At 41.6% G+C, this 21,211-nt stretch overlaps 1 protein-coding gene across 1 annotated transcript; it reads left to right on the forward strand.

The window, feature by feature from the left end:
* The first annotated feature begins 2,381 nt into the window (after positions 1–2,381).
* On the forward strand, positions 2,382–20,643 carry LOC106563291 (WW domain-binding protein 1). The gene is made up of 4 exons (XM_014128767.3): positions 2,382–2,721; positions 11,668–11,770; positions 12,014–12,181; positions 14,490–20,643. The coding sequence occupies exons 1-4, from the start codon at positions 2,659–2,661 to the stop codon at positions 14,999–15,001; spliced, it is 846 nt and encodes a 281-aa protein (XP_013984242.1). The 5' UTR covers positions 2,382–2,658; the 3' UTR covers positions 15,002–20,643.
* The last annotated feature ends 568 nt before the right edge of the window (positions 20,644–21,211 follow it).

A 21,211-nucleotide genomic window follows, 5' to 3' on the forward strand; every position in this document is an offset into this window, starting at 1 on the left:
CATTACCCCACTGAGATCTCCAGAAGTTGACGTCGGTAGCAACTGAATGAGACTCTTGAAAAAAACATAAATCTGTTTAAGCTGTTTGGCAAATAAAAATAAGGCTTTGCGCTTTACATTATTTCTTAACCCCCTAGCATTGAGTGAAACTATAGACAACAACAAAGTGGAATTTTGAACAAAGTACAACGAGCTAAACAACAATCACAAATCAAATAAGAATGAAAGGAAACCAGCGTTGCACACCATATAGATATAAATGATTGAGTGAGAGTAGTTTTGCATAACAAAGCTAACCGCCAGAACAAGAAACAACAAAGAGCTTGCTCACTGACTATACTCCAGGTAAAAATATCAGAAGTGAGAGAACAAATAAAATAGTAAATATCCATTACTCCAGTAGTTTTGTGCAGTTAGAACGAAGGTTAAATCACCTTAGAGCCGGGAGTGAGATCTGCTCACATCAGAGGTAGCTATCTAGGTAGCCTATGTTGACCAACAGGCACAGCCTATGACAGTTCTCAAGGAGTAAGGTTGATTTTGGATCAGTTGATGAAAGCGCGCCCTCCGATGAAGTAAGCCGCTTTCACTTCTTTTCATGCTTTTTCCACAGCTGGCCACAGTTTCTCTCTCCTTTCTCTGTCTGCTTTTGAGAGGTATTCAGCAAACCGTAGATTGTTATCGCATAGGAAAGTACATTTCTTGGCTGCTTTCCAAATGGCATCCCTGTAGATCCATGATGTGAACTGGAGAATGACACCTCTGGGCTTGGAGTCACCCTGCCTTCTCGTGCCGAGGCGATGTACAGTGTCAACAACATCTGTTAGCTTAGCCTTCTCCACAGGTAGGATAGCTTGGCAGACTTTGATGGTCTCTTGCTGCACGTTCTCCCCATCTGACTCGGGAACTCCATACAGTCTTAGATTCCACCGTCTGGAATAGCTTTCAAGTTCCGCGATTCTTCTTTGGCACAAGTCCATCTTTCCCTCCTCCTTTCGACATGCTTTTCAATGTGGGCGACCTTCTTCTTAACGTTCTTACATGCATGCAAAGTCAACAGTTTTTTTTTTAAGCCCTCGATTTTCATTGCGTTGTCGCCAACCATTTTTTCTATGGCATCGTACCTTGCATTGATGAGCCTGGAAAGAGTGGCGATAACATCATTATTGGCAGCGGCATCTGGGCCCAGTTCAAACATGCCTTTCTTGGAAGCTGGAGGTTTGCTTCTGGTTATAGGCAAAGAAGGAAAATCCTCCTCTGACACGGAAAGTGTCATAGAATCTGTCAGACCAGTATAGTTGTGGCAGTTGTCAATCAAAGCATTTGCCTCCTGTGTAACGACATTGGATGATGGCGGAGCATTGCTAGCTGAGGAGGTAGCCATAAAATGTCTCTTTCTGTCAGTGCGCTGTGACATTTTGGAAAATATCATCTTAAATCATCAATAACCTGGTGTTTTTAGCAAGCGAAGTATTAATTTGGAAGTTCAAAATAATACACTTCTCACTATCTTACAAAAGTTGGTATGCAGAGCTCGGTAGGACACGTGCGCTCAAGCTGCCATCTTGGAGCCTCTCCTAAACAACTCCTTTCCACATGCCCACTACTTTCCTTTCGACACACCCAATCTTTGACACGCCCACTACTTTCCTTTCGACACACCCACTCGCCCATACTCCGGTCGCCATATTGAGTGGCAGCTACACCCTTCTAGTATTTATTCCAACTAGGTACCCCACCTGATCAACTGAGCTAATTGATCAGTTCAGTGATTTCCTAAATTCAACACACCTGGTCTTCCAAGTTGGTTAAATCAAAAACATGACCAGTGTTGCTCACCCAGCATTACCTACAGGTAACGCTAAAATATGGGGATTTTTTTCCATAGCATTTGCTATTATTTTTGCTTGTCTGAAAATCATGAAATTTACTACCAGTACATATTATGTCCTCCAATATTTCTTTTATTTTTCCTGTTGAAAACTGATATTACAGTAAAGTACACACATTAAAGGGTAAACAAATATATGTTTTAAGCAAAAAAAGTATATATTTTTTTGATAATTTCAAGGAGTTGGGCAGGGTTGTCAAACTCATTCCATGGTGAGCAGAGTGTCTGCAGGTTTTTGGTTTATCCCTTTAAATTAAGGCCTATAAAACCAGGTGAGTTCCTTACTAATTAGTGACCTTAATTCATCAATCAAGTACAAGGGGGAGTAAAAAAAACACACACACTTGGCCCTCTGTGGAATGAGTTGGACATGTGGAGTAGGGCATTCAAGGAGTTGGTTTGATGGGAAGTCGTAATGTCATCGGCCTTTTTCCCCAATATGTCATGACTTACATGGACAACATATTGAGATGTTCCTTTTGTTACACACACCTTTTAAGTAAATCCGATGTTAAATGAGGTGAAAAGGAGACAGGAGTGCCACTATACAAGTTGCACAAAAATACTTCTCCAGTTGTATGACAACACCGCCATCCAGTGGCTAGTGCAACATCTCTGTTTCTGGTTGAGATTTGAGTCACTGAACGCCTTACGACAGAGACAAAACATGTCACGTACGTAACGGTTTGAATTAGTTGTTCATTTCACAAGTTGTGGATCAACTGCTATATGATTCCCGTCGTGTTGTTGGCCAACAACCCAGAAAGATGCCACAGAAAACACTGGGATCCATTGTAGGTCTGCTTTGCACCGGGACCTGTTTGGTACAGGTAAGCTGCAGTTTGCGTTCATAGCGCGGTAAGCGCTTTTAACCAAGCCCGTGGATCGCAGCTGGATCCTAGGCCTTCTATTGTGCCTTTTTGTTTCCCCACAAAGGAACTTGGGCATGGCTCGCTAGCAACTCCAACTTTGGGTGACGTCAGTTTGGGCAAATCGTGTGTTTGTTGATATATTTATAACTACTATGTTTATAGCATGAAATACCTAAGATATTATGCGACGTTTTGAAAGTATTGGTAAGATTAGTTGATAAACCACCCATAGCTAGCTACCCTAACGTCAGGTTATTTTGTCCGGTAGAGCACCGCAGTATATTTTTTTTGCTTTCGATATTTTGAATTTGCTCATTTGTTCTTCGGATGATGACAGTTCGAATCAGATGATGGTAGAGAAGAAGGCTCACACTTTGGTTTTACTGATAGTTGGGTTTTTCCTTAAGAGGGGAAAAAGGAGAAAATATGCTGTTTTCTTGCGCTCCGGTGGTTTAGGGGACCTTAGTAGAAGTACAATACCGGTGATTAAGGGAAAGTAAAAATATATATTTTATTTATTTAACCTTTATTTAACCAGGTAGGCTAGTTGAGAACAAGTTTCTAATTTGCAACTGCGACCTGGTCAAGATAAAGCGTAGCAATTCGACACATACAACAACACAGAGTTACACATGGAATAAACAAAACATACGGTCAATAATACAGTACAACAAACGAAAACAAAGTCTATATACAGTGAGTGCAAATGAGGTAAGATAAGGGAGTTAAGGCAATAAATAGGCCATGGTGGCGAAGTAATTACAATATAGCAATTAAACACTGGAATGGTAGATGTGCAGAAGATGAATGCAAGTAGAGATACTGGGGTGCAAAGGAGCAAGATAAATAAATAAATACAGTATGGGGATGAGGTAGGTAGATAGATGGGCTGTTTACAGATGGGCTATGTACAGGTGCAGTGATCTGTGAGCTGCTCTGACAGCTGGTGCTTAAAGCTAGTGAGGGAGATATGAGTCTCCAGCTTCAGAGATTTTTGCAGTTAGTTCCAGTCATTGGCAGCAGAGAATTGGAAGGAAAGGCGGCCAAAGGAGGAATTGGCTTTGGGGGTGACCAGTGAGATATATCTGCTGGAGCACATGCTACGAGTGGGTGCTGCTATGGTGACCAGTGAGCTGAGATAAGGCGGGGCTTTACCTAGCAGAGACTTGTAGATAACCTGTAGCCAGTGGGTTTGGTGACGAGTATGAAGCGAGGGCCAACCAACGAGCGCGTACAGGTCACAATGGTGGGTAGTGTATGGGGCTTTGGTGACAAAACGGATGGCACTGTGATAGACTGCATCCAGTTTGTTGAGTAGAGTGTTGGAGGCTATTTTATAGATGACATCACCGAAGTCGAGGATCGGTAGGATAGTCAGTTTTACGAGGGTGTGTTTGGCAGCATGAGTGAAGGATGCTTTGTTGCGATATAGGAAGCCGATTCTAGATTTAATTTTGGATTGGAGATGCTTAACTTCTCTAGGGTCGGTGGGACGAAATCGACCCACCTACGTAAGAGCCAGTGGAATCCTGTGGCGCGTTATTCAAATACCTTAGAAATGCTATTACTTCAATTTCTCAAACATATGACTATTTTACACCATTTTAAAGACAAGACTCTCGTTAATCTAACCACACTGTCCGATTTCAAAAAGGCTTTACAACGAAAGCAAAACATTAGATTATGTCAGCAGAGTACCCAGCCAGAAATAATCAGACTACCCATTTTTCAAGCTAGCATATAATGTCACATAAACCCAAACCACAGCTAAATGCAGCACTAACCTTTGATGGTCTTCATCAGATGACACACCTAGGACATTATGTTATACAATACATGGATGTTTTGTTCAATCAAGTTCATATTTATATCAAAAAACAGCTTTTTACATTAGCATGTGACGTTCAGAACTAGCATACCCCCCGCAAACTTCCGGTGAATTTACTAAATTACTCACAATAAACGTTCACAAAAAACAGAACAATTATTTTAAGAATTATAGATACAGAACTCCTCTATGCACTCGCTATGTCCGATTTTAAAATAGCTTTTCGGTGAAAGCACATTTTGCAATATTCTAAGTAGATAGCCCGGCATCACAGGGGTAGCTATTTAGACACCCACCAAGTTTAGCCCTCACCAAAGTCAGATTTACTATAAGAAAAATGTTATTACCTTTGCTGTTCTTCGTCAGAATGCACTCCCAGGACTTCTACTTCAATAACAAATGTTGGTTTGGTTCAAAATAATCCATAGTTATGTTCAAATATCCTCTGTTTTGTTCGTGCGTTCAAGACACTATCCGAAGTGTAAAGAAGGGTGACGCGCACGACGCGTTTCGTGACAAAAAAAATCTAAATATTCCATTACCGTACTTCGAAGCATGTCAACCGCTGTTTAAAATCAATTTTTATGCCATTTTTCTCGTAAAAAAGCGATAATATTCCGACCGGGAATCTGTGTTTTAGTACAAAGAGAGAGAAAATAAAAACATGGGGTCGCCTCGTGCACGCGCCTCAGTCTCATAGTACTCTGACCGACCACTATCCAAACGCGCTAATGTTTTTCAGCCAGGGGCTGCCTCGACATCATTCAGCTTTTTCCCGGGTTCTGAGAGCCTATGGGAGCCGTAGGAAGTGTCACGTTACAGCAAAGATCCTAAGTTTTAAATAAAAAGAGTCAAGAAGCTCAAGGAATGGTCAGAGAGGGCACTTCCTGTACAGAATCTTCTCAGGTTTTTGCCTGCCATATGAGTTCTGTTATACTCACAGACACCATTCAAACAGTTTTAGAAACTTTAGGGTGTTTTCTATCCAAAGCCAATAATTATATGCATATTCTAGTTTCTGAGCAGTAGTAATAACCAGATTAAATCGGGTACGTTTTTTATCCGGCCGTGTAAATACTGCCCCCTAGCCCTAACAGGTTAATGTGAGTCTGGAAGGAGAGTTTACAGTCTAACCAGACACCCAGGTATTTGTAGTTGTCCACGTATTCTAAGTCAGAGCCGTCCAGAGTAGTGATGCTGGACGGGCGAGCAGGTGCGGGCAGTGATCGATTGAATAGCATGCATTTAATTTTACTTGCGTTTAAGAGCAGTTGGAGGCCATGGAAGGAGAGTTGTATGGCATTGAAGCTCGTCTGGAGGTTAGTTAACACAGTGTCCAAAGAGGGGCCAGAAGTATACAGAATGGTGTCGTCTGCATAGAGGTGGATCAGAGAATCACCAGCAGCAAGAGCGACATCATTGATGTATACAGAGAAGAGAGTCGGCCAGAGAATTGAACCCTGTGGCACCACCATAGAGACTGCCAGAGGTCCGGACAACAGGCCCTCCGATTTGACACACTGAACTCTATCAGAGAAGTAGTTGCTAAACCAGGCGAGCCAATCATTTGAGAAACCAAGGCTGTCGAGTCTGCCAATAAGAATGTGGTGATTGACAGAGTCGAAAGCCTTGGCCAGGTCGATGAATACGGCTGCACAGTAATGTCTCTTATCGATGGCGGTTATGATGTCGTTTAGGACCTTGATCAACAATATACATTGTTGCGTCCCCATTGAGGAGAATTAGACCTAATATAAAGATTATACCCACTGCATCGGGCCCAATATTTTGTTGGTATTACGTTTAGTTACTAAGAGTGTTATATTTAACACCCCCCCCCCCCCCCATCCATGCTGTATTAATGATATTTCCAGTTCACCACTTCTCTGATTTATTTAAAATAATATATTAATATTTCTTGTGATAGTTCTAAATGTTAATACCTCCCCATCCATATGATCTACAGACAAGTGTGGCGGGTTCCTTTACCTCTCATATGAAGGGTACACTTTTAATTTTTCCAAAATCCCTTTCCTTCATTTTTTAAAAGCCATTTATCCTGTTATAGCTGTGGTTATTTGTTGGCATACAGATTTCATTTTCAATAGTTTCTTATCCAAATGACCTATATGTGTAAAACCACTTGACGTTAGGTCAGTCCCTCCAACTTGCCCTCTTATAGGCTAGGTGGAAGTTTCAAACTGCTTATACCAGTCTCCACAAGCTTTTGATCTCCACAAGTGCATATGTTTTAGGTCTTTGTGCCCATGACATTCCTGTGGAAGATGTAGTTTTTCAGAAGGGGCAAGAAATGGGTATTTTGGCTCTGGTTATTGAATAGCTTAACATGGTAGGCCTACTTCTCATAAGAGAATAGGTTCTTACCCCGGTGTCCTGGCTAAATTCCCAATTTGGACAATACCATAATGTTTGTAATCATTCCTCTGACAAGTAATTATAGCTCATTTAACCAACTCTCCGACCTATGCAACTAACACTTGTGTTGGACGCTAAAAAATAATTATTTTATTTAAACTACTAATTAAATATTTACGTTTCGGGCTTCATCAATGGCCTTCATCAAAACAATGACACAGACGGAATGGACAAGTACCTAGGGATAAGGGAAGACAATCAGCTGGCAATGCCAGTAAGAGGTGTCTGTCAATACAAGGAGGTCCACAGAGTAAGAGGTATTGTGGTCAATGGCTCCACCTAGTGGTACATACATGATGTTAAATATGTGCAATATTGAAAATATTTTTCAGCTTTATATTTCAAAACCATCTTCATATAGAGCTACAGAAATGTTGATCTGTACGTGAACAAATAACCACAGCTGTAGTAGTATAAATATCTGTAAAAAAAAAAAGAGGAATTTGGAAAAAAGAAAAGGTGTACCCTTATTAAGACAGGTTATAGCTCATGGACACTGAGTTATTGAAAAAAGGACCAACAGTTGGAAATATTCATGAATTCAGTGCAATGGAAATTCTAATGGATGTACTATGAAGAAGGGAGGTCTGACTTAACATCAAGTGGTTTTACAGGTACAGTGCCTTAGTAAAGTATTCCAACCCCTTGACTTTTCCCACATTTTGATACAGCCTTATTCTAAAAGGGATGAAATATGTTTTTCCTCTGCAATCTACAAACAGTACCCCATACTGACAAAGAATTTTTTTTTTTGCCGATTTATTAAATAATACATTTACATTCAGACCCTTTGCTATGAGACTCAAAATTGAGCTCTGGTGTTTCCATTGATCATCCTTGATGTTTCTACAATTTGATTGGAGTCCACCTGTGGTAAATTCAATTGATTGGAGAGAATTTGGAAAGGCACACACCTGTCTATATAAGGTCCCACAGTTGACAGTGCATGTCAGAGCAAAAACCAAGCCATGAGGTCGAAGGAATTGTCCATAGAGATCCGAGACAGACATTTCTGCAGCATCGAAGGTCCCCAAGAACACGGTGGCCTCCACCGTTCTTAAATGGAAGAAGTTTGGAACCACCAAAACTCTTCCTAGAGCTGGCCGCCTGGCCACACTGAGCAATCGGGTAGAAGGGCCTTGGTTAATGAGGTGACCAAGAATCCGATGGTCACTCTGACAGAGCTCCAGAGTTCCTCTGTGGAGATGGGAGAACCTTCCAGAAGCACAACCATCTCTGCAGCACTCCACCAATCAGGCCTTTATGGTAGAATGGCCAGATGGAAGCCACTCCTCAGTAAAAGGCACGTTACAGCCCACTTGGAGTTTGCCAAAAGGCACCTAAAGACCATGACCTTGAGAAACAAGATTATCTGGTCTGATGGAACCAAGATTGAACTCTTTGGCCTGAATGCCAAACGTCATGTCTGGAGGAAACCTGGCACCATCCCTATGGTGATGGTAGCATCATGCTGGGTCTGAATACTTATGTAAATTACATTTCAGTTGATTTGTAATTAGCAAAATTGTAACTGTTTTTGCTTTGTCATTATGGGGTATTGTGTGTAGATTGATGTGGGGAAAAAACAATTTAATACATTTTAGAATAAGGCTGTAACATAACTAAATGTGGAAAATGTCAAGGGTCTAAAATTTGGATAAGAAATTATAAAAAATATGATCTGTACGTGAACAAATAACCACAATTGTAATATGATTAAATATGTATAACATCTAAGGGGAATTATTTGGGGGAAAAAACTAAAGGTGTACCTTTCATGAGAGGTAAAGGAACCCACCGCTCATATGGATAGGAAGGTATTTTGTAGAAAACGATGAGCAGTGGCGCAAATGAGAGCCATGAACGTACAGCCATCGCTTGTGCCTCATCTCCATATGGTGCACATCAGTTATTTCAGATGGTGTCAACATAATGACATTTTGAGAGTAGAATGTTTTTTTTACTTTTAAGTCACAACAAGTGACCTTGTCAGTCGTTCTATAAAAATCTCCCCCAGCAAAGAACCCACCCCTAACTTTCCCACTGCTGCTGAAAAATATCCTAGGGGAAACACTGAAGATCGTAGGCCTATTCATGGTTTATGATCTTGTAATTTTTACATAACACTTATAAAATAAAGTATCAAATTTCAAAATGTAATTGTTGTTGGGGGGGACAAAGTTGGCTTAAGTGCTCTAGATCATTTAAGATGCACTATGCAGAAATCTAATCGTTCGCCTACAGTAATTTCAGTTTGTAACAAAACAAGCAAGTATAGTGTAGAGAATAATTGTGCCATCTAATCCGCTGTGAAATATTTTCCATAACAAAAAATATTGTATTTCCAACTTTGAAGCTGGTGTACAAAAGTGAGATGGGAAAAAACTATACTGGAAGCATAGAAATTGCGCACTTAACAGATCTACTGCTTCTTTAGCTTGCTTTCAATGAGAGTGACAGATCTGTAACTCACTTTTCTTTGTGAGATTTTTCAGTTGTCCAAAAAGAAACATATTGCAGCTTTAATTGATTAAATCCTGTAAACACCAGGTTCTGCTGATGGCACTTTTAAGATGGTCCTTTAGCCGCGAATGTATAATATTCCCCCATTTTTAAACCAACAAAGTCACTTCTTGAAAAATGGGATGGATTTGAAAAAAGGTTTACCCTTGCTCTCTACCGTCATCTGATTCTGCTTATATCACTCATCTTCCTAGGACTTTCAGTGGGCGAGGTATTGACAAGAGAACTTTGAATATCCAAACTGAAAACAAATTGAATGTCGCAGTCCATTAAAATAGCTAGCTAATGTTTGCAAGCATAATATTTTGTAGACATAACAGTGTGATATTTTATCTGTAGCTACTGGACAATTTTACTATTGAAGTATACAACAAGTCACTTCGATAGCTGGCTGCTAGCTACCACCAGTAAACACAGCACGCAAAATTACTGGTTAGCTGGCTAGCTAGCTTTCTAGCTAAGTAATTGCATTTTTCCTTTTATGTATTTGTTGGTAGCGACGCATATAGCTTGCTGTAACTGTTAGCTAGCTACTGGCCGAAAGCCTGAATAAAACAGCCTATCACAGTACCTGGTTAAAATGCTGCTCTTCTAAACTTAGTTAAAACAACTTGAGTGCATTTGGCAGCTTCTATGATATGTTTGTATAATCAGGAGATGTCACTTACCTGTCAATGCAACATCTACAGTGCATTTGGAAAGTGTTGAGACCCCTTGACGTTTTCCACATTTTGTTACGTTACAGCCTTATTCTAAAATGTATCAAAATAATTTCCCCCCCATCAATCTACACAACACCCCATAATGACAAAGCAAAAACAGGTTTAGAAATGTTTGCAAATTTATCAAAAAGAAAAAACTAAAATGTCACATTTTACATAAGTATTCAAACCCTTTTACTCAGCACTTTGTTGAAACACCTGTTTGCAGCGATTACAGCCTCGCCGTCTTCTTGGTATGGCGCTACAAGCTTGGCACACCTGTATTTGGGGAGTTTCTCCCATTCTTCTCTGCAGATCCTCTCAAGTTCTGTCAGGTTGGATGGGGAGCGTGGCTACACAGCTATTTTCAGATCTCTCCAGAGACATTCAATCGGTTTCAAGTCCGGGCTCTGGTTGGGCAATTTCAAGGACATTCAGAGACTTGTCCCGAAGTCACTTCTGTGTTGTCTTGGCTGTGTGCTTAGGGTCGTTGTCCTGTTGGAAGGTGAACCTCCGTCCCAGTCTGAGGTACTGTGCGCTCCCAGGTTTTCATCAAGGATCTCTGTACTTTGCTGTTCATCTTTCTCTCGATCCTAACTAGTCTCCCAGTCCCTGCCTCTGAAAAACATCCCCACAGCATGACGCTGCCACCACCATGCTTCACCGTAGGGATGGTGCCAGGTTTCCTCCAGACGTTCAATCTTGGTTTCATCAGACCAGAGAATTGTTTCTCATGGTCAGAGTCCTTTAGGTGCCTTTTGGCGAACTCCAAGCGGGCTGTCATGCATTTTACTAAGGAGTGGTTTCCGTCTGGCCGCTTTACCATAAAGGCCTGATTGGTGGAGTGCTACATGCACTGTGAACTGTGGGACCTTGTATAGACAGGTGTGTGCCTTTCAAATCATGTCCAATCAATTTAATTTACTACTGGTGGACTCCAAGTTGTAGAAACAAGATGATCAATAGAAACAGGATGCCCCTGAGCTCAATTTCGAGTCTCATAGCAAAGGGTCTGAATACTTATGTAAATTTGGTATTTCCGATTAGTTTTTTATTTGCAAAAATGTCTAAACCAGTTTTCACTTCGTCATAAATCTTTTTTTTTTTTATTGAATAAACTAGGCAAGTCAGTTAAGGACAAATACTTATTTGAAAAATGGAAGGGGTCTGAATACTTTCAGAATGCACTGTATTTTGTCATTTGATTTTCAACGCATTGAATGCTATTTGAATGTTCATCCACAGCGAAAGTGAGTCTGACTTTGTAGGCTTGCTTGTTAGTGTTTTGTGCAGTAAATCCCAATATAACTTTGTCAAACAGCTGTGCATGTATGCATAATCCTGAGATTTTCTCCCGGTTGTGTGTGAGAGAGAGATGTCACTGAATAGCATGCCTGCCTGTGTGTTTGTGTTTAGGGTAAGGAGTTCTGTTTCGGAGTGAACAATGAGCAATACCGGTGTGAGATGGGGTACTGCTGCGGTGAGACGGAGTGCTGCACCTACTACTACGAGCTGTGGTGTATGTTCTGAGTGTCCTCTTCTATCCTTGCCTTTCTAGCATAACTCTGTCCCACTTCCCAATATTTATTTTCTTCAGATTTTTACATGATGTATTCTTATGGGAATCTCTGAATTTGTCACTTTCTTTGAGTCACTCCAATTTGACAAATAATCATGTAGTAATGCTGAAATCAATAGCGCTGAAACAAAATCATTGGCCAAAATGAGTTGATTGAGAATGTAACTACATGATTTTGTGCAGGGTTCTGGCTGGTGTGGACCCTCATCATAATGCTGAGTTGCTGCTGTGCCTACCGTCACCGTCGGGTCAAGATGCGGCTGCAGCAGGAGCAGCGCCAGCGCGAAATCAGCCTTATGGCCTACCAGGGAGCTTCTAGTTCCTTCATCTCCCCTCCACCCCTCAACCTGAGTGAGTCTCTCAGCTCCAACTGGCCACTTATTACACGACCTCGTCCCTCTGAGTTAACTGTTTAGTGTAACTAGGCCTGGTGGGTGGAGATGGTTCTTAGCCGATTCAGAACCACACCTGACAGTTAGTTATTTAGTTCAACACCAGCTAACCCTATCTAGACCGTGTTAACCCTTTATACTTGTGGGAATTGGCCTAAGTGGTTAGGGCTAAATTGAAATGTTTCTTACAGAAGAAATATTAAATGCATAAGCATGGTAGCATTGAAAGGGAACAGTTTGGAGATTACGGGAAAAGGATTAGACCAAAGTTGAGGACACAACAGATCACCTGAAACCAGACTGAATCCAAACATTATACTGTTGATTTTATGTGCATTTTTATATTTACTGTATTTGTTGATAATGAAATATGAAAATACTCTGGATACATTCAGCAAAGTGATAAAAATATTCCTGGAAAATGTGGGTTAGGTGCAACATAAGACAAAGGAACTACAAGGGTTTGAGTGAGAGGACTAACTGGTGTCTCCAAGTGTCCAAACACCTCTCCAAAGTGTGAACAGTTCCTAGGTCATTTCAATCCCCTTTAATGACTCAAAGAAGCATCTTAGCTGTGCCATTGAGGAACTAGAGCAACCACACTTCTCGTTGTTTAGAGTACTGCATCCCCGCCATCACACAATTACTGTTTACACAATCCAAAAACGGCCCATTTTATATAAATCCCAATTGGGTCAGGTAGGCATCATTTGAAAGCTTCTTCTATTACCAACATGACAAGTTTATGCGGTTGTCACGATACCAGAATTTTTACTTGGATACCAGGTTAAGTATCGCAATACGCGATAGCATCATAATTCCCAATACCAAAAGATACCACTGCAAAAAAATAAGGCATATTAGCCAAAGTCACGGAATGGCACTTGATCCAGACAGATTGTCAGCTACAGCTCTGTTCAATCGTTGTGCATCTTTTGAGTTTAAAATCATTACAGTTGCATTTATTTACGTCAACAGTTTTGAGACTTCTGTGTATGCATTAATGAATCAATTATACAGTCAATTTTACTTAGTTTTTACCAATCTAACGACATAATGGGAATCATTTATTTGAATGGTACATCTCTATTGATAAAGTAGGTACATCAAGATGTAGCCTAGGCCTATCCACAATACAGGGGACTTTATATTCAATAGGAGTTATTGAGCTTGTTTTGGCTGATTTCGTGGGGCTACAGTTGACAAGCTGTTTCCCTTCCATGTGGCATTTTATTGTACTGATCAACAACATTTGCCTAGACGTAGCTTCTTTTATAAAACTGTGCGCTGTCTCTTTAGCTAGTAATGACATAATTTGCGAGGCAGTCTGGCTGTGGGAGCACAGCCAGTTCGCTGAGGCAATAGATCATCTTTGGGAGAGACGTGAGAGAGACCGAATAAGTGAATGAATAAAGTTTTTGGTGGCAATCAGCATATTTTGCATTAGGGTTTGCATATTATGACAAAGTACTAGGGTAATGAATTGATTTTAGCTGTCAGCTAGCAAGGAAATTTTGCCTACAAAGCTGGAAACTACTGGTATCTTCGTCCATTGTAAGGGTTGTAGCCCGTATGGACATTGTTTTGCGAACAGTAATTAACAGTTTCTACATGCTGTGTCACATTATTCAAGCGTGGTTACTTCTGTGGAGCATAAGCGGGGAGCTAACATGATGCAGCCTAGACTCCCAGTGCAGGCTAGCAATAAAGTGGAGCAGGCACGCTGCGCACTATAATAAGGGGTTGGCTGCGCTGATAGACAGGCTTGAAACGTTTGACAAAAGTACCGTAAGTTAAAAAAAAATTACAAAATAATCTAGTACCGAACCACTTTTCATGTTCTACTATCGAAAAAGTACAGAAGTTTTGGTTTACCGAGTTATAAAAGTTATAAAATACGATCTTAGTGTCAGGCTTTGACAGGGCAATTCAGAGAAACGGATCGTAATTTTGATACGCATAGAAAGGACTCATGGCTGTTTGGCTTGATTGTATGACATCGAAGCGGTATTTATTATAATCAACGTCTCATCTTTCAAAATACAGAGTCCTTTTAATTTACAGCTAATTTATGGAGGTCAGTCAACCTATACAGCGCCGTGAAGCGCAGAGCCTGAGCTCTGACGTCGTTTATAGCATATTACTGTACAGCCACTGCATTCCAATTCAGGCGGTATCGGTGCCCAAATCTGCAATTTTCAAACCGTATATGGGTCCCAGTGTAAAGGGTTAAGATGGTTGACTCCTGTTTGTTTATTTACGCCCAGGGTTCTGGACAGACTGCAAGCTTCCTGACTATGAAGAGGTGGTGGGTCATCCCCCGACTCCTCCTCCGCCTTACTCCGAGATTACCCCAGAGACCACTACTGTCATCCTGCTGCCATCCATCCAATCAGAAGCGGTCGCGTTGCTGGAGCCCCCAACAGAGGACGCGCCAAGAGAGGAGCAGACCGCCAATTCGTCATCAGACCAAGAAGCCGCGTCTGTGCCCAGCCAATCAGAGCGACCGCTGGAGGTGGACCCTGAAGGCCCATTGGAGGAGGAGCTGCTGACCCGGCGCAGGCATGTGACGGGTGACTCAGGGATTGAGGTGTGTGTTTGTCAACTAGATGAGGGCTCTGGGCCGGAGGAGGACGAGGAGCGGGTGTGTCAGGGGGCCACGGGGGACTGCTGCTCTGCCTCTGATCACCACCACACCCTCAGACACAAAGCGAGAACCCCTGAGCCCCAACCTCAGCCCCAGGGTCAGACCACCAGCACCGGAGACCGCCTGGTCTGAGCTCCACCACCTACCATCCCAGAGGCTGCTGTTGCTGCCGGATCTGCGCTTTAGGGAGGGAGACCCAGGAGAGCTCTTGTCATTGTCATCATAACAATAGCTCCGACACCACCAGCAAATGAAATGCCCCACAATAACTCACCAAATTAACCAGGTTGTCCTGTTGTTTAACATCCTTCTCAGTTATGATCCATATAATGACGATGATGACAAAAAGAAAAGCTCTTATTTGAGAAAGCTGATTTTTCGTGTGGCTAATTGTTTAATACCCATGGTCCCTCTGCTTTGTTTAGTTCTTAACATGGGGATGATGAGGAAAAATGCTAAGTCTTCCTGGATGGCTAAAACTTCTAGAGAGACCACCAGGTGGTAAGAAGAGGTGTTGACGCTGTCACAGAATTGACTACATCTACCCACCCCACTGTCTGGCCTGGACATTTTCTTCTGGTCCTTCTAACATTTCACCTACGTGGGGACAGGACAGTATACTGCAACAGTCACCAACCCACAGGCCTCTAGGCCCCAGCACATAAGGGTCAAAACAGAAGATAACGCTTCAAGACACAATCCTGACCTGAAGGGACTGAACAAGGTGTACCAACTGTGACAAATGGAACTTGTTTTGTTTTTGTAAGGGTGTGTACTGTGTAATCTAGGAGACAGCTGCAAAGTGATGTCACCCCTGAGTCGTCTTAGCCTGCGCCTGGTTTCCTTGCAGAGTGACAGCAGGGCTATTTGCATCCAGAGAAGAGGCTGGGAAGGGGAAGTGAAGATGTGCATGTCTCTTATAGGCTCTCCCTCTCTGGACTGTGTCCCAGTAACATCAGACTCCTCCCCCTGAATCCCCCTGCTTCCCATCCCTCGTGACTCCACCAGTACTCCGGTCAACACTTGGCCAGACTGAAGTGTATCGAATGGACTGGGACAGACGTTTTGATGTGCGGCCAAGTTCTGTCTGTGGCCAAGTGAACTCAAGACTGTAAGCTGTGACATTATCCCATCGCTGTGCCTGCAACTTGGTGTCTATAAAAAGCCTCGCGGTGGTCGACCGTGTGTGTCCCAGCCCGGCAGTGATATTACCAGGAATACTGAAGGTTCAGCTCTATAGTACTTTGCTCCTTTATCATTTTCTTGTCTTTGTATTACTTCTCTCTAAAACCAGCTTTGGCTGAGGCCACTATTACCCACATTAATAGCAACACAGCTCTACCAAGGTGCTGCTGTGGGTGTATTGTGTGTTTTATAGGATGTGTAGAGGAGTGGTCTTACTTAGCATAGCCACAAAGTGCCCTGGCCCCTGGTGTAATGCACTCAACTCACCAGGCTTTAGACCACTTTTATAAACAATGCACTAGGATATTGCATAGAAGGCATGAGTCATTTGTTTTTGTCTGTGTGTAGGTAGTGTTTTCTGATTCGTTGTGTCTGCAACATATAGCGAAACACTCCCAGGCCATTGTCCCCAAGCTGACGAATCGGCTGCTGTTTTCATCCAGCGACAGCCAGAGCCCGATAGTGACGCAGCTTCACCACGAGTCTCCTGGTCGTGTGCGGCTCGGACTGAGTGAACCAAGGTTTTAAGTATAGACACCCTGTACCTAGTTTCATCATGTTATGACTGCGTTGGGCCTGCAGTGTGCTGTTGCGTACTCTCTTGGCTTGCGGTGGTGTGAACCCTGTAGGAGCAATGCTAGAGATTTTGTGGTGGTCATTTCCATTTAGTGGGGTGGGTGTGGCTTTGCTGTGTGTGTGTAGCGTTAGCATAGCTGCACGCTGATAAACTGCATGTTCCTCAGTGTTGTGCGTCGCTTGCCTAAGCATGTGTGTCGAAGCGTAGTTGTAGAATCGGGTGTGGAGTGCATGTGATCTTACTGTGCAGTTCCACGAAGAAGAAGCACCACACAAGTCCAGCTGCTTTTTGGGGGGGGGGGGGTTTAAATGTATTGATTTGCTGTCATACAGCACTGATCAATTAGGTTATGGACTGATGCACTGTATTATTAACGTCTAATGAAAAAAGGAAATTGACACAGATTTATTCTGAATACCAGTCCATAAATATGTAGGATCTTAATTTGATCACTCTGTCGCAGGAGAACTTTCCTGCAATTCAGGAAATGTAAAACATTTGGTGCATTTGAGATTTTAAAATTCAAAAGCCACTCGCACATCTGAGTTATCTTTGTTGCAGGTGCATGGTAAACAGTTGAGAAAAAAGCAGAAACCTGCACAGTGCTCTGGCTAGTATCACTGCTCTTTATTAAGCTTTATGTATCAGCCTTAAGGCCTTCTTTTGTACTACACACTTTCATAGAATACTTATGAAATGCACATTGTTATATTTGGTGACACGTTTATTTTCCCTCGACTCCAACCCAATTCGATGCATTGTACTGGGTAGAGTGGAGCAATGTCTACATAAGGGTGCAAATTAAAAATACAAAAGCTCTGGGGGAAAAAAATAGTCTTGAAGCAGATACGTAAAGCTTAATAAAGAGCAGTGGTACTTCTTTTTTTATTTTTTCTTGTGTATTTGAGATTTTAAAAAGGATTCTGCAGTTTTGTAATTTTCACTTTGAAATTTCAGACATGATTGTATCAACCCCTACAAAAATGTCCATGAATTATATTTTCACATTTCCTGTTGCTGCATGATTATTTTCCTGCTGTAGCAAACTGGCTCAAATGTAAGATCCTACATCTAAGTTGTCTGTCTTCAACAGTGTGAAGCCTTGATACTGTAAAAGTAATGTTTTAAAAGTCGTAGAGCATAGTCACGCACACACACTCCTGTTCACATTCTCACATTAGGACATGTTTTTGATAAGACACCTTAAGCTGCCTTGGTAGGTTGCTAGGGAACAGACATGAGGATCGAGCTGCAGAAGGCCTATGAACAGACTCCGTTTAGAGGTCATTCTGAGGCATAGGGAAATGCCTTACTACGGTGGTCAGTTGAAGTTGGGTACAGGTATACTAGATTTGTTTTAGGCTTCTGTATTTGATGAGTTGGCGGTTATATTTCAGACCTATGCTTTTTGAAGATGGCAAAAATGTTTGAGCATGTATTTTCTTCCCCCCTTGGTAGTCCAGAGGAGTCATTTATACAAATGGAGTCTGAAGTGTAAGCGTCTGACATGTATTGGTCAGCTCAACTTGTTGTTCTAGGATGTGGTAAACTCCCGAGTGAAACCACAAGACAAGATCATGACTCCTATATGTTGCAGAAACTGGTCTGTAGAATAGGCAACATTTATTTAGTCAGAAAACATGTATGAGAAATTCCCTTGTTATCTGTGGTCATGTTGAATTTATTTCTTAGGTACCCCTATTTTGCGTAGATAAAAAAAAAAAAAAAATTGTTTAAGGATATGATGGACATTAGTTTGATATTTGAACTGACCTGAAAGCATGTTGAATTAGAAAATGGAAGAAAAAAAAATGTACATGAATGCTTGTTTTGTTTTCTTGTGATTCATATGATACGTTTGTTTTTTTGAATGGTTGGGGAAAATCTCCCAACTACAAATGTAGAGGCTAAAGTGCATTCATTTTGATGCAGTATAGATAAATGAAAAGGTGTTTTCTTGTTTTTGAAATGAGGATAAAATCTCCCAACTACATTTGTAGAGATTTTCCCCAACCATAGTTTCAGTCCCATTGCTCACTCTGCTTACTGGGCAAGATTATTGCCAAACAAACTCCTTTGGCTTTCACATGTTTACCTAGATAAAGGGCTATCAGTCAATCATGGACAAACATCCTTCCATTCATCTGTTCTGTAATTTTCCTCTTTGCCTACAGTTGCAGACACGGTAATATCTGAACATAATTGTTTAGACATCTTTTCTGTAGTAAATAATAGGCTATCTGTAAAAATAATTAAAAAAAAAGATATTTTCTTTTGGTTTCAATGTTCAGAAGGTTGTATCTATCTCTTCCTCTCTGTTTTCCTCTCAAGCCCCCCACCTGGTCCACATGGCCGCTGCGGTATACCAGCAAAGAGGGCACAAACTAGGTTCAGTGGCAGGTTGGGTATATGGTCCCTGGTGAGGTAACTATCCCCGGGTGTGATGATTGGGGGGGGGCTTGAGTCATGGCTCATTGCATCCCATTGGATCATGAGGAACCCCTCCCCCTCCAGGGGGCCCGACCATACCGAACATAGTAACAGATAGTGCGTGGCAACCCTCACCAATGTTTGTCTTTTTTGAGGCAGGATTCTTGCCCACGCATGTACTGCAGGCACAGTGCACAATTATATTTTGAGATTGTTTGCCAGTACCAAACAATTAATGTACTCAACCCACACGTGACGTCTCACTTACATATGCATACTGTCCTATTGTCATGAATAGCAAACATGCTGTTTTTTATGGACATCTGTATTTGACACTGATCAGAAATCTACTATTGGCACCAGTGCCATCAGTTGTCAGCTCAAGTTTCATTTACCTTGCTCACTAGGCCAAAGCTCTGTCATTTAGAATGTCATCCTCCTTTCACCTGAAGTGTTCCTCTGTAATGTACCTGACTAGGCTATGCAAAAACATAAACCCACTGATGTATGCTGCAATAACTCCTCTGTCTGTAGTTGCCAGTACAAGCAATATTTCTGTCACACTGTACCTCAGTTGGTATGTGTAATGTCTTTGTTTCAAAAAATATATATATGTATAACAAAAATGAGTGGTTATTATTGCTACTATGTCATTTGTGTGTATGCTTTAAAAGTAAATGTGTATCTACATGTTACCTCTTGGTGTGTGGGGAGGGGAGTAAAGATGAAGCCATTCTAGTACATTTTTCAGTTTTCTTTCTGTTCATCTTTAGTGACATAGTGGATAGAATGGGTTGCTCTTATTCTAATCTGCTAAGAATATTACTCTTGCTTTTATTATTATGGGGGGGGGTACATCTGTTTTGGTTGTTCAAGTTAAAGGAGTGTTTTGAATGCTTTTTGTGGGATTAATGCCATTTAATCTTTCCTCAGACTAACATTATTCTGTTTGCTCTGTGGGTACTTTTGCCACTGGTCCACCCCTTGTGTGTTGCACTGTCATGGCGCATTGGGTGTCTTTTGTAAACTGCAGCACGTCTGTCATTGTTTTTAGTTTGAGGAATTTTCAATGACTAAATAGTAATAAGTTCTTGCCTTTTTTCTCCTCGATTGCCCAACCTTTGATATAGAAGATAGACTGTGACCTGTATCAAGTATGGAAGCCAATATAACCCAATGTTAAATGGCGGAGTGGGGACACCTCAGCTAGCCCAGGTTTTATTTTTTGATGGTTGCACTTGAATTATACATCACCAAGGCAACAATGTACTCGCCCCATAATCCAATGCTCTGTTACCCACTTGTAACCCAGATGTTTCTTGCATTTCTCCCTCAACCATAGTTGGATAATGTCAAGCGGATATTGATTCACGTGGTAAGACTTTTCCAAAACAAATACCCACGCTTGAAAAGGGGTTGTCCAGAAGCGCATACCCCTTTTATTATCACCTAGAACAAGCCAAAAAGACAGGAATGCACTGAAATGTGTGGTACATTTGAATGCTTTGGTTTAGTGGGGGTCTGCTGTGTACTCTCGGGGTCATTTGTATTTTATTTTTTATAATAAAACATTGGCACTCAACTGAAGTTGTACTGTCGTTTTGCTTTGAACTTTCTAGTTGATTGCTGTTGTTTCTCAAGCCTATAGTGTTGGCGTTTTGATAGACTACCTGAGAGCATAACACACAGTAAGCGGTTCCCCACCCAGGCATCTGAACCAGTTGAGATATAGCTCTTGAAGAGCATCAGAAGGCAGAGTGAGATGGTGCCTAAGGCACGCGGCTCAGTCATTATTGAGGAGTACCCAAGACAGCCTCTAATATGCTCTTTAGGGACAAAGTCACAAATGTAGTAGTCCCACATTGCCAGATATGCCTAAAAGGATGGGGGCAAGGCTTCAAGTATAATATTAGTGCAGAACACAAACTTAACCATGTGTGGTTTCATGATATACAATCGCGTGACTTGAGTAGAATATTTCCTTCAACCTTCAGTGAGGGTAATACAACATTACCTGCTATCATTCCTACGTTGAAACTAGGCCAAAAATATGATGGGACTCGTTCGTATCTACGGTACATCTTAATGATCATTATCCATTTTAATTACCTACTTTCCCATATCCTGAGCCGACGAGTGAGTAAAACAAC

The sequence above is a fragment of the Salmo salar genome, chromosome 11, assembly GCF_965601325.2.
Source record: "Salmo salar chromosome 11, fSalSal1, whole genome shotgun sequence".
NCBI classification, from domain to species: Eukaryota; Metazoa; Chordata; class Actinopteri; order Salmoniformes; family Salmonidae; genus Salmo; species Salmo salar.

Coding starts and splice junctions, on each gene's coding strand:
- LOC106563291 (XM_014128767.3), top strand. CDS start 2,659: ATGCCACAGAAAACACTGGGATCCATTGTAGGTCTGCTTTGCACCGGG. Junction 2,722..11,667: donor CCGGGACCTGTTTGGTACAG/GTAAGCTGCAGT, acceptor GTTTGTGTTTAG/GGTAAGGAGTTCTGTTTCGG. Junction 11,771..12,013: donor CTACTACTACGAGCTGTGGT/GTATGTTCTGAG, acceptor GATTTTGTGCAG/GGTTCTGGCTGGTGTGGACC.